Source organism: Notamacropus eugenii, chromosome 3 (assembly GCF_028372415.1).
Source record: "Notamacropus eugenii isolate mMacEug1 chromosome 3, mMacEug1.pri_v2, whole genome shotgun sequence".
Classification (NCBI taxonomy): domain Eukaryota; kingdom Metazoa; phylum Chordata; class Mammalia; order Diprotodontia; family Macropodidae; genus Notamacropus; species Notamacropus eugenii.
The window spans coordinates 317,313,356-317,327,702 of record NC_092874.1 but is presented as its reverse complement, the minus strand read 5'-3'; the positions used below and the strand labels follow the sequence as shown (position 1 = coordinate 317,327,702).

The window sequence follows — 14,347 nt, the reverse complement described above, 5'->3', positions numbered from 1 at the left end:
TGGTGACCACTTAAAGATATTTCATCTTTGCCATAAGCCTAGAAAAATTTAACTTTCTTTTATAGCTTATCCTTTCTTAGACTTAAAATTAAACTGCAAGTGGGGTTTTTGAGGGAGAATATAGCTTCCTGAGAAGATTCTAATATGATCTTTAAGATGGAATAACCTTTCTCTTGCTGGATGCAAATGGAAGTTTTACATTTCTCATCAATAGATTTCTGCATCAAATGGTGTCTTCGTGTCCAAAGCAATCAAGTGATTGTTCAAAAAGCCAAGTAATTCACTTTTATTATTAAATTGCTTCAGCACAAGTAAAGGTCACATGGCAGAGTAGCATTCTCCAGTATATGACAACCCAGTGATTGCAATTTTTCAACCGTATTATTCTGGGGACACTGTGGTAATCAAAAACTACCCATAACTAATGTATAAATAGCTATTGGTTCTCTCTGTGATAATCCACCTCAAAGAATACATACAGTAAAAGCTTATTCTGTTTGGAAGTTCACATTTTATGGTGCTGTGTATTAGAAACGTGTGTGTGCATGTCATTGCTAAGAAAGAACTTTTTTGTATACAAACATCTATCATTTTTACTAAGGAACAGAAGAGTTCTTTGCTTTCCAAAAGCACCATCATATATTTTTAAATAGTTGTTCAATTCAGTCAGTGTTCTGTCCAGAAAGTTAGTACACATACACACACACACACACACACACACACACAGTTGTGTCTTTAAGTGTATACACACATATATGTCAGTCATTTTAACATTCATAATGGGAAGTTAGAAAGGTGATCCATCAAACAGGCTAACTTGCCAAACCTTGCTACAGAAAAGTACCTAGAGTCGTTAAACTTTAAATGCACAGTGAATTTGGGTTACTTCACAGCTAGAACAAAACCTTTATTCTTCTCTGATTGGATATAGTAGGCATAATATGGATTTTGTCATTCAAAAGCATTATTTTCTACAGTGTTTCAAGATCTGTAGACACTTTAATGACAGTTGTTTAATTTCTGTGCTTGTATACTCAAAAATAATTGTAACTTATTCATTTGGGTCATTTCCAGCATGTGTGAAGCAAGAAATAGAATCCTTTAAACTGAAAGAAAATAAAAACATTAGTAAATATAAACTGGTTTCAAAGTTGCTGTAAGAATTCATAGTTATAAAATTCAGTGGCATATTTCTTTTTCTTAACTCTTGGTCTATTTCTGTAAAGAATATTAAAATAAAAAGACTTGTTATAATAAGCCACAATAATCCTTTTTTTCTGAAAAGATGGTGGGATATTGATGATTTGTTAAAATAATGACCTGTTTTGTTTTTTTAAAAAACTATATCCTTAACACAAACGTCTAATTCCCACTGAGTCACAGTTGGATAGAGTTTCAAGTAGGAGAAGAGAGAGGGCTTATGTGTGTGTACATAAGAAAAGGGCTTTTCCTGGGTTTTTTTTCTTAACTATTTTTGCTTATTTTAACTACTTCAGTACTACTTTTGCAATTGCTGAGATTAAAAGGACAAAAAGTTAGGCAAGGTGCAGATTTGTTTTGTTTAAAAAAAGAAAAACTTGGCAGCTGAGCGTTGTGGCATAAAGTAATTATGGCCTATGGTAATTAAGTGAAACATATCATCAAGACGCACTGAAGTGTTTTTAAAAGTAGTAGCTTGTAAATTATTTCCTAAGGCTCAAGATGAAAAGGTATGTGCAGAGAGGGTTATTGATTTTTTTTTTTTAACCACAGCTGTGTATTTATCAGTTTAACTACAGTTATGGCTCTTAATCGCATCTTAGTCCCCAAAACTTCTAAGAAAAAAAAAGAGAGAGAGAGAAAACTTTGTTCCTGGCTTCCTGACAATGGCAGGGAGTGTGTTAAACCAGTGTAAAATTCAATTAAACTGTCTAGCCAGGTTTTTGAAGCTGAAATGCAGACCCTTTCAGCTAAGCTTCTTATTTTGCTGTGACCGACACCAGTGGATACTGTGTTATGCCAAAACCAACAGGCTGTAAAGCACCTTGTTTCATGCTCCCAGCTGATCAATATTTTTATTTTCCAGACTTGCCCAGAAATATGGAGGCAGTATCACCTAACGGTAAGTAGAAACACCTTTTTTATTTTCTCCTAGACCCAGCCTATTTACTCTTCTGTGAACTGCTGACCATAAAATATAGACAAGCATCTTCTGCAGGAAGATAATAAACATCTGAAGAGTTTTTGTACTAGAGGAAGCAATAAGGCACTCTTTTTTTTTCTCAGCCCCCCCCCCCCCCAAACTCCCAATCCCATCCTTCCTCTTGCTATTCTTCAAAGGTTCTGATTTTTTTTTTTTATTGCTGGCATCATTTAATGATTACATCACATTGCCACTGTCTTCCAGTCTGCTTTTATGATGTTAAAAAAATTAAAATTTATGTTAAGAGCCATAAATTGCAACCTAGTCTTTGAAAATAAAAAGTTATGTTATCTGCAACACACATACTATGCCTTCAGTATAATTTCTTCAGTTTCATTAAAGTTTGAAAATACGAATTTTAAAATTAAGCTTAGAAAAGTTCTCTACGTCTTTTCATGAAGAATAGTTTAGCTTCTTTATCCTCTAGCCACTCTCAGGTGTAAAAATATCAACTTGCTATCATCTAGGCCATTCATTTCTCCTTCTTATCGTCTTTTGAGGCTAAGTAGAAGTATAAAACACATTCTTGGCTTATGATAGTTTGCTGCAGAATTTAGTTGGCTAATAATTGAGGATTGTGAAGTCAGTTCATTTTTAATATTTAGTTTAAATTATGTTTTCACTAATTCATTAACACCCTCCTGTCATGTCCTATAGTATCTTAACTGTTTGGCTCACGTTGTAAATTTTTGAGAAGTGACTGTAGTTGTATAATCTAATTAAAACTTATTTCCTGGGATTTTAAATATTTGACAACATTCACATGAAAGCTAGTGGTACAATAGGAAGGTTGAAATGTGACTGTTCTGTACATTGTTCTGTTTCTTAACACTTACAGATTTTGGGGGGGAAAGCAAACCAGCAAACAAGTGCACTTAGAAAGTGCTGGTTCTATTTGTACTTGTTCTTTGCCTTTTCATTTAAGAGATGAAAAGTTAGTAGGAAAAAAAGCAACGGATGGGGTCATGCACTTTCACTTTCCTCGTTACATTTGCTTTATTTCTTTAAAGACACTCCATGGAAAGCAGTCATTCCTTTGTCATTCTTCACTCCAGAAGAGAGGGGTCAGGAAACGTTCCTAGCTCCTCTGCTTAGGCACTGTGTTAATGTACAAGGTATCTCAGTGTTCATGTGTTGTATTGTTCAGGTTTTTTTCTAGGCCATGGCAATTCCCTAATAAAATAGCATTTACATATTTTACTTGTTGTAGCATGAGTGGTCTTCATTAAGATAACTGTCTACTTTTAAAATATTTTTTAAAAAGAAACCTTGAAATTATCCAGTGAATCAAATCAAATTATCAAGTGAAATGATTGTGCAATTTTAAGGTTTTTTTTATTAAATGTGAAAGTTTCCATCAAGAAATTATACAGATGTTGTGAATATAACTTTCATATTTAATCACAGTAAGTTCATACCTTACCTATATTACAATAGCTATAATCTATAGCTCTCAGTTTGATATACTTTACATGAAGTCCCTAAATAATTTTTGATAATACCTTTGCTCTCTTCATGGACACACTGTGCTCCATGGTGCTTTGCAACCTGTACTTAATTTAAATACGATCATGTTTTGCATATTCTAAGATCTAAGATTTACGTACAGCGAAACTAATTTCATCCATGTTTTTGTTATGTAATAACTTAAAATATTCTTTTTGTCTTCTTTCCTTTCTTTCCTAATGACACTTCTCTATGAGTGAAAATAGATAAAAGTTACTTTAAAGTATTTATTACATAAAGTATGTAAAGATTCTGTTTACTTCATAGGTTGCCAGAAATGCAGACTTGAAAAGGACTAGTTTCTTAATAAGGAGAAAAACACAAAAGGAAAAGAAATGAGTTTGATTTCCAGATTTTCATCATAAACTATTTATAGTGCAAAAATATGCCTCTAAAATAATTTACTCCAAACTAGAATATACATACTTATTTTCCCAAAAGATTATTGAATTTGACATCATAGTTTTCAAGTTACTCTATAAAACATGCTATTAAATAGATAGCTATGTTAGTGTACAAGGACAAGGACAAACATCCAGTGTTTCATTCCTTCAGACACATTTATAATGTTTTTGTATTTGTGCATCTAAAGCAGTTATTGTAGGTGCATATAAAATATGCCTTAGCATTATAACAGCATGATATTAAAGTGTGTAATTAAACAGTATGGATGCCTTTTGGAGATAGAACCAGGATGCACGGTGATTTTATTCATCATCGGTCTCTTTTCTAGGAGATGGACTGCCACCTATCGACTCCTAGCAGTTCTCACACTGTAATGTAACAGCAGCAGGAACAATGACCAAAAAATATAGCTGATGTTGCAATTGCTAATAGGCTTTCATGTGACCCAGTCTATTAAGAACTATGGAACATTCAAAAACTAAGACTTAAATGAGTTTTTCTCCTCTGAACATCCATCATTGGAGGTTTCTTGGAATGGTAAAAGCAAGTACAAAACAGAATGTTGAAATTTAATTTGTAGATCATCATTAGGAATCAAATTCTAATTGCTATAGGTTAAATACAAAAGTCTGTGATTATTAAAATTCCATTCATGAATAAAGGTAGAATTTTATAGGTTTTTTTACATGAATTATTGCATTGATATAGCATTAAACATAACAAAACATACTTTGTTAGAAAATGGAACTGTTTGATGATCCATTTGGGGAACTTTAAAAAAATATTTTAAATAAGGCTTTTAGCATATATTTGATTCCCACAAATAACAGATGTTTTTAATACGAACTGATAGTTGACAAGTCCTATTTATGAACCACCAATCTATTTTTATTCAGAATCTGACACCTTAAAAAGAGCATCACATCCTTGAACATATAAGTAGAAAGAAGGACTAGGTATGTTCTGCTACTGTAACTAGAATTATTTAGTGATACTGAATCAGGTATTGCTTAGAACATATTGTCCTGGAATTGGCAAATGCACAGAAAAAATTCACTATTTCATCTATTTAATGAGACAAATGGGATATGTCTACCCAAGTATGGATTGAACAGTTTTTTAACCAATCTTAAACACACATCATCTATAGGTGAATAGCCTCATGGGATACATACTAACATAATTCTTCTGAAGGATACATGCCTATAAATTTGGATAGTATTCCCTGTTTATGTAAATATATTCCATTTACTATGCCTTCACCTTTCTTCTTATATATTTCACCTTGTAAAATTTTATTCACCAATACATTGATTATTCACATCTCAGTTCAGAGTCTACATGGATTAAATAAAAATAGTAAGATTCTGATTTAATTAAATCAAAAACAATTTTTGACTTCTAACAGGAAATAGGTTTAGAATATTTAGGAAAAAATCTTCAATGGCAAGACTTGTGTTTTAATTTCTGATATTTTTGAGATTATATTCCACCTGATTTTTTTTTTTTGAGTAGATTTTTTTTTTACCTTGTAAATAACTAATTCTTGATCTTTTTGTTTACCTTCTTTCAATGATGTTCAGGCAATAAGACCCCTCCCCCAACCCCTATCATTTCTAGCCTCATTTATATTGAAAATCCCAAGGCAAAATGACCACCAGCAGAGTTTTACATCTAACAGAATTCTTAGCTAGTGGATACTATAATTTCACGTGCTTTTGACAGTTAGTTAATCTTATTTTTAATCTACTTACGTAAAAAAGTAAACTAGGAATACACTATTTTAACATGTATATATGAAAGATAGAAAAATAAAATACATGTTCTGTGTTAAATTTTGCTTTTACTTCTTTGTGTGCCACTGTCAAAATAATACGCAATTTACCATCATTTTTATAAAAAAAAAATTTTTGTCAATAAAAGTGTAAAGCAGCCTAGAACTTAGAAAATTGTGGCTCTTTCAAATATGACTTTCTTATGATAATTAAGCCCAGAATTCACCATTACTTTAAAAATATTTGGACTTTTTAGGCGACACACTAGCCAGAAACAAATAGCCTTGCAGTTAATGTGGAAGCTGTGCTTAAAAGTATGTGGGGGAAGAATAATTGTTTTCTTCCTTTCCTACTCTGGGATGTAGAAATTGGATGAACTTGCATAAGGTCAGAGTTCCCTAGTAATTACCATGGGCTTTACCTGAGCTCATTGAATGACAGTGTTCAGTAATGACATTTTGTATACATTAATATTCCATTCCATCAAACTGACTACTCAGTTTTCTTTCCTTATTTTCAAAACACAATTTGAAAATGAATTTTTTAAAAATTTTACATTATATTGAAGTGTGTGCACATCATGCTTTGTAGGTTGTTCCACCAAAGCTTCCCAGGTCCGTATGGTAGAGCAAAATATTCAAGAGTATAGAATTTAAAATTAGAAGTATGTTAAATGTTTTAAACGAAAGAAATGTGTTTACATAGATATAGAGATCGATTTGGTAGCTATAGAAGTCTTTGTCCCAGGATTTTGGATTGAAGTACAATGTGTAGTACTTATCCAAACACTAGTCAATAGAATCTATGATTGTTACTTTAAAATAAAGTAATAAAGCATCATAGTAAATCATTTTAAATGCTTATTTCAAACAAGTCTTTTTATGATATAAAATACACTTCCTCCAAATATTCTTTTCCATGATCTTGAGACGCCTTTATTTACAGCTTGATTACTAGCACAGTATCTACTACAAAATGTATTTTCTGTGATTTAGCATGTATTATTTTAGAAAGTGGAAGGGGGGGTTTAAATTTTAATTGTTTTGGAAAGTTAGACTGTTTTTAAGTTAATAGATCTGATGTATCTGTCTTTAAAAACATTTTTTTCTCATCAGTTGTTGAATCTACCAATATAAATCATTCCAAAAGTAATGCTTCACAATCAATAAGTATTTGTTAAATGTGTACTATATGCCTAGTATCGTGCCAGGTGCTGGGGATACAAGTACAGTCAATGAAACAAGGCACTTAACGTTCTGGTTAGCAACAAGCTAATAGTTTAGAAGTTTTGCTTTGGCATTTAAAGATTACTTTGGTAACTTCCTGAGAAGCTAAGAGTTCTGTTACTTAGGTAAAGCATGAATAATTGTGAGATGGATACTGTATGGAAACTTTTACAATGAACTTCCTTGGATCCTCAATGGCTAATTTTGAGGAGATACACCATCATGTCATATGTAACATAATTACTTTTTTTTCCAAAGAATTGGAAATCAATAAAATATACTTCTTATTGTCACTAATTGAAACCAGATACACTTGTAATTGCTAGTTTGCTTTTGGTTCTAAATCTGTAAAGGGTTTTGGAAAAATAAAGAAGTGTATAAACATTTTCCCATTCTTTTATGGGAAAAGCTTTCATGTAAAAGAGAAAAGTTGTCATCTTTAAAAACCCAAGGAATAAGTCTTAGTTAAATTATGTTACTATGTTCGGTTTTTTAAAGCTTGACTGAGTGAGAGTTTATTTGATAGCTTATTAGCCATAGCAGGTTCTGGCAGTGCTTCAGTTATCATTCTGAATATGATTTTCATTGTACAGACCTTAAAAAAAAGTTGGAATGATTTTATCTTTTTGATTGTTTGAATTCTACCTAAATTAGAATTGTATACATAACCAATCATTTTTTCTGTAATACTGTATCTGAGATCTTAGGGATAATAAATATATCTGAATAATTATGTTTTAAAAGCAGTTTTTCAAATAGTAAAACATGTACTTATAAAATTTTTAGGTAACCAAAATTTACCAAATTATAAAATTACTAGTATAAAGTTCAAACTTGCAAAGGAAACTCAAGTTACATTGGCATTGGTAAGATAAAAACTTTCACAGTGTCATTACTTTGGTTATAATGCAACCCTTGGTATTAATTCTATATCTTTACATATAGACCAGCTGCTAGATATTTTTAAAAATCTGTCACAAGTGGATCATACCACATTTTGACAAAATGTATCCTTGGAAGATATTTAAAAACAAGTGCTAAAGCCAATGTATTCCAAAAATATTGATTCTGCTAGATTTATTAATTCTCCTAGACCATGTCATCGAAAAGCAGTTTCTCAATGCTTCTGTAAAATGAAAAAAAAAAAGTGATTCTTGTAAATTACAAGAACCTAGTTGTTGATTAAGGTTCCTACAGTTTGTATGAAGTATGTAAAATCTTCATGTAAAAGGGAGAAACAAAGAAGAGTATGATTGGCTTTCAGTGTTGTTGCTTTTACTAAAAAAAAAAAAATGAAATTTAGGATACAACAGAGTACAGACTTTTCTCCCTTTCAGAGAAAAATTGAATTGTCTATATCTCCCAAGGCTGGGATTCCTGACTTGGTTTATTTTCAGTATTATACTGCACTAATCATTTTTATTTAAATGAGAAACTAACATAACAGAATTTGAACATAATTTCTTTAATTTTAGTATTTTACTCCCAGGTTAACAAGCAACTAATGTCTCTGATTCTCTTGTAAATTTACAGATTTCAGCTACCTAATGATGAAAGTTGGATAATTATTTTACAACTAAGAAGCAAAGTTTTTTCAGTCTGAGTTAAGCCAGAGCATACTTTTATATTCTTCTAAATGTCCTTAAATTCTCAATAGCCAATGAATTTAAGAGCTGCTGTAGTACAGTGAAAAGAGCTCTGGATTTGGAATCAAAGGACCCAGTTTCAAATCCTAGCCTTGCTATTTATTACTTGTGTAATCACAGGCAAATCACTCTCTAGGGCTCCGTGTAAAATAAGGAGGTTGCACTAGGTGACCTTTAAGGGTCCCTTCATGCTCTGAATCTACGATCCTCTTCGTTTGGTTTTCATTCTCTTCTGAATTGAGATGCAGCCTAGCATGGTGGAAAGAAAATTGGCCTCCGAGCCAGCATGAGCCTGGGTTGAAATCCCACCTCTGAAAAGTATTGGCTCTAGGACCCAGGACCTGAGACAACTCTCTAAAGCTTTGAGGGGCAGAACAGCCAAACATCTGCCTTGGAAGAAGAAATCTCCTCACTGGGAGTTCCCTACACCAATGACATCACCCACGTTAGATCAAACAAAATCATTTCATCCGAAGTTTAGAAACGATGGAAAATGGTCGTGTGTTTCTTTCCTTTTAGCAAAAAGCACTGTTTTCTTTATACCTTCAGCCTATTACTACAAAAAGAGCAGTATATTTAGAATTTACATTATTGGGTTCAGGTTTCACTTCTGCTTAAGTTTTTTTCAACACATGCACGTTGCTGTTCGTTTTGTTCTCATCCCCAAGTATTTGTCATTAGGATAATAACAGGTAAAAGAAAAGGTGGAGAAGGCCATTTGGCTTTGGCGATGGATTTGAGTGCTTCTCCCAAGAGTGCTTAACATGTGTTGCTAGCAGTAGAGATGATAATATTCATTTAAAAATTGTGGACTCATTTGCAAAATTGAGTTGAAATCCACTTTACCACTGTGGGAGGTCCACAGGGCAGAAACTCCTTCCACCCATGCTGATCAGCCTCACTCCATCTGTTAGCGAGTGATCTGAAGAAATGCCAAGGCCACTCAGAGAGTGGTCATGGTCACAGAGCTAGCAGGTGTCTTGAGGCATCACTTGAACTCAGATTTTTCTGACTCCAAACTAGCTCTGCTGCGCTGCCTCTCAAATCAGTTATTGTGTTTTTTATACATTTGGATAGGCTCTAGATCTCTGTTTTCATTGATATAGGGAACCCCAGGGTGAGGAAACTTCCTCCACCAGTGCAGTTTAGCTGTTTTCTTCAGGCACTCTGCATCAGAGGTAGAACCTGAGCCACAGTTTTCCTAGCTCCAAGGCCAATTTTCTATCCATTATGCCATACGATCTCGTGTGTGTGTGTGTGTGTGTGTGTGTGTGTGTGTGTGTGTGTGTGTGTGGTGGGGGTGCCATTTGAAGTATTTTATCTCTCCGTCAACTTTATTTTTTTTTGGTACGTAGAGAAAACCTACTACATACATGTTTGGTTTTGTGTGTGTGTGTGTTTTAATATACTCCTGAGAAAAATGTTTTAAATATCAAATGGTGTACTATTCTACTACGAAGCCAACTCCCCCAAAAAACAGTGCCATTATTATGACAAAAATTTGAGTATAAGTATCAGACCTAGATCTTGAGTAGTATTTTAAAATTAGGTATTTTTTTCTAAGTGTTTGCTAGTTTGAGGATTATGAATTATTCAATTTCTTTGAAGTTTGAATCTTGAGTTCTTGCTTTTATCAACTCTTTGGCCTTCATTTGTATGTATACAATGTGCACAATAATTTTAAGCTATTCCAGCATACATAGGTGATTGTTTTATGGGCTCTGCTTTAGGAACTAACCATTTCAGTGATTAGGATCTGGGGAGTGCAGTGATAGAAGCAGATGTGGTATAGCAGATAGCACTGAACTGTTCTGGATTTTAATAGCTGTGTATATGACTTTGTAAATGTCCACATGATTGATGGCTTGATAAGTGAATAGAAAGCCAGCCTTCCTGCGTATACATGCTGGCTCTGTTACTCTGGCCAAGTCACTTTACCTCAGTGCACCCAGACAACTCCTTAGGAGTACAATTTGTGGAACAGTGACTTTCCTTATTGAGAATTACCTGTACCAATGAAATTGCACCAAAAATGAAGTATTGGCATGTTAAATTATATGCATTAAATTTCATATTCAGATATGTGCATATTCACATGTCTGAGATCTTTCTTAAATATTTGAAAGTCATTGAGATGCTTATATACATTTTCAACTATAACCTTTAAATATAATAAGCAATCTTATTTAGAATTTGCATATCATGATTCACTAAAAGTATCCATTGTCCTAAGCAGTTAATAAAAATTTTCAAATTCATGACGTTCTTTTATAGCAGTAAATAAGCTACAGTGACAAACTCTAAGCATTGTAAGATGATCTTTAAAAGTCACTTCAGACTCTGAATCGCATGATCCTAAGTATAAAGGGGAAAAAAGGATGGTGAAATAAATGGATTGTTGACAAAACCTGATTGAAAATTTTAAAACAGAAATGTTGTATGTCATTTAATTTCTCATGTGCATGTTTATATCCACAGTCTCTGAACCCAATTGAGCCTCAGTCAGTAAGCATTCATTTACAGCACCAGGCACTGGGGAAGAGTAGCCAGGGAAGCAAACTTTTAGGTAGTCGCAGGTATTGTCAGTAGAGGCACAGGATAAGGAGTAGTTTGTCATTCCCTTTGCAGTAACATTGGTAATGATAAGAGACAGCTAGAATTTTTGTCTTTGCATCTCTAGCACCAAATACAGGGCCATGTACTTATTAGACAACTAATAAATGCTTGTCAGAATTGCAGAATGATGCACAGCTCTGTAAGCCAGCCACATAGTACAAATTCAGTGCCTAGAAAGAAGTGTGCAATCCTTTGGGTTACTCTTTGGAAACTCTTTGGAAAAAATAAGCCTGATGTACACATCACCTACATGATATTAGATCATATTGATGAGTTTTTTATTTGCTTTATCAATTTGGCAAATTGAATTAGTTGTCCTAGGCTCTCAGGTAGTATTTCTTCTACCTTCGTGACTGTTTAATTATTGTGCACGTCTCTGTGTGTGCATATGTACATCTTCAGGTGTGTTTTATAAAAGTGTGAGGGGCAACATTGCATTGTAGACAGAACACTAGCCTTGGAGTCTAGAAGATCTGGATTCCAGTCCTGTCGCTCTCAAGCACTGGCTCAGTGACCCCCAAGGAAGACATTTAATTTTTCTCTGCACATCATACAGGGACTATTAATTGTAGAGATGTTGATGTTTTGCATTATCAAAGAAAATGTCTTTGTCTAGGAGATCCCTGTATCAACACAATCACGTATTCCATCCATATTCTTTTTTTTAGAAGTGTAACCATTTTTTAATGTGACCTTAAAAAAGGTTTGGTTTAGTTTTTCTGACACAAGTGTTTCATCCCACAAAAATTTTCCATTGCATAAATTGTATTCCAAATCATTCCTTCATTATTGATACATTGGAAACTTTGCTTTACATGATCATAATTTATGCTTTTTACCCTGGATCTATTAATGTAAAAATGTCCCACTATTAATACTCCATCTCATAGGATTTTTCCTCTTCTCCTCACAAGTCCTGAGTAAGAAGAAATGTTATTTTAGAACTAGCCCTTAAAAGCAGACTGAATTCCTAAACAAGGGCTTAGGAATTAGCATTCTGTAGTGCTTAGCACCTCCTTTAGAGGTATATTGCTGACTTGTAATCAATTCATGGATGCTTGACACTTAGAAATGTTCCTTTGAGTGGTGCACAAGCTTAAAATGAGGAGGGACTCTATATTAGTTTGGATGAGGAATATCCATACTGACCGTTCTATTCAGGGCCTGCAGTTGATATTAAGTTGACTTAATATACAGTGATCATTTTCTTTGTTAACATTGTTTGCTTCAGTTTTTACTTTTGATGTATTTGCAGTATTTCTCTTCTATCTCTAGAAGTGCTTATAAGAATTTTTACTATAGATATTTAGGGAATTCGGGAAACTCAATCAACAAGCATTTCCTAAATGGTTTATTAGGTAACTATGTGTCAGACACTGTTTTAAGGAAAAGCAAAGATGACCCCATCTGTAAGAAGCATTCTAATGAAGGAAACAGCATGTGCATAATCTTAGTATCTTCCCTCTGAGACGGTCTCATATCATATGTATGTGTGTGTGTACATATGTCCTATTTGTACATGATTGCTTGCATGTGATCTCCGTCATTAGACTGTGAGCTACTTGAGAACAGGGGCTAACTTTTGTCTCTTTTTGTACCTTCAAAACTTAACATGGTACTTGGCACGTAGTAGTTACCTAATATATATTTGTTGACTGAGTGACTAAATCAGTACATGTAAGACACATAGAGAACAGACAAAAGATAGCCAGGAGGACCAGGAAAGGTTCCCTTCAAGGAGTGCCCTTTTAAGAACTGAATCTTAGAGGATACCAGGAATCCCCAAAGGCAGAGTTCTAGAGGGAGAATATTCCATGCTTGGAGGAAAGCTAGCACAAAGCCACAAAGAAAGAAAACAGACAGGAGTGGTATATGCACAACAAGTTGACTGAGTGTATGGAGGGGAGTCATGAGTTAAAAGACTGAAAAAATAGGAGTGGGACCAGGTTATAGAGGTATGAATGTTGAACAGGAATTTGGTTTTTTTCTAGAGGCAATATGGAGCAATTGGAGTTTACTGAGTAGGGAGAGAGATGTGGTCATCCTTACAATTTAGGAAAATCACTTTGGCAGCCAAATGTAGACTGGATTGGAATGGTGACAGACTTGAGGCAAGGGGTACAGTGAGAAGCTACAATAATACAGGCCAGAGGTGAGAAGAGCCTGAACTAGGATGTTAGTTATATCTTGGAAAAAAGAGAATGTAAGCAAAAGATGTTTAAAAGGAAGAAAATATAAGAAGTGTCAGGTAAATCAGGAGTTGAAGGTGACATGAAGTTTGTGGACCTGAGGACCTGGCAGAATGGAAGTGCCATTTGAAATCTAAAGGAAGGGACGGGAAGGAAGAGTGGAGTTCTGTTTTGGATATGTGGAAGTCTGCAATGGGGTGTAGAATAGGAGTGTATATGTCAGAATAGGAATTCAGGTTGATCAAACAGATCTGGGAGTCATCCCCATAGAGATAATCATTGAACCCATAAGAGCGGAGGAGATTACAGAGTGAATATATCAAGAAACAGAAACAGAGCCTAGGACACAGGTTTTGGGGGACATCCAGAAGTATTGGAAAAAACCTGCGAAGGACCCTAGGGAAACAGAAAGAGAACCAAGTGAAAGCAAAATCACAAAAACCTAGCTATTAGAGAGTATTCTGGAGCAGAAAGTGTCCAGTGCTCCAGAGAGGTTGAAAAGGATGAAGGTTGAGAAAAGCCCATTAGATTGAGCAATTAAGAGATTATTGGTAACTTTGTGAGAGCAGTTTCATTTAACCAATGAGGTCAAAAACCAGATTGCAGAGAGTTTAGCAGGGAATGAGAGAAGTGGAGGCACTCATTGAGTAGAGGAAGAAAAGGGAACAAGCATTTAGTATGCACCTATGTGTCATGCACTGTGCTAAGTGCTTTATCAATATTATCTCAGTTGATCCTCACAACAACCCTTGGAGGTAAGTACAGTTAAAATCCCCATTTCACAGTTGGAGAAGTGGAAGTA

At 34.2% G+C, this 14,347-nt stretch overlaps 1 protein-coding gene across 2 annotated transcripts in view; it reads left to right on the top strand.

Moving 5' to 3' along the window:
• The window catches only part of ZCCHC7 (zinc finger CCHC-type containing 7), a 274,677-nt gene that overhangs the window by 239,071 nt on the left and 21,259 nt on the right, over nt 1-14,347 (top strand). For both annotated transcript variants that reach the window (XM_072596781.1, XM_072596780.1), the window contains exon 6: nt 2,066-2,101. In XM_072596781.1, coding sequence (XP_072452882.1) covers nt 2,066-2,101 — 36 coding nt within the window. The remainder of the gene's footprint in view (nt 1-2,065; nt 2,102-14,347) is intronic.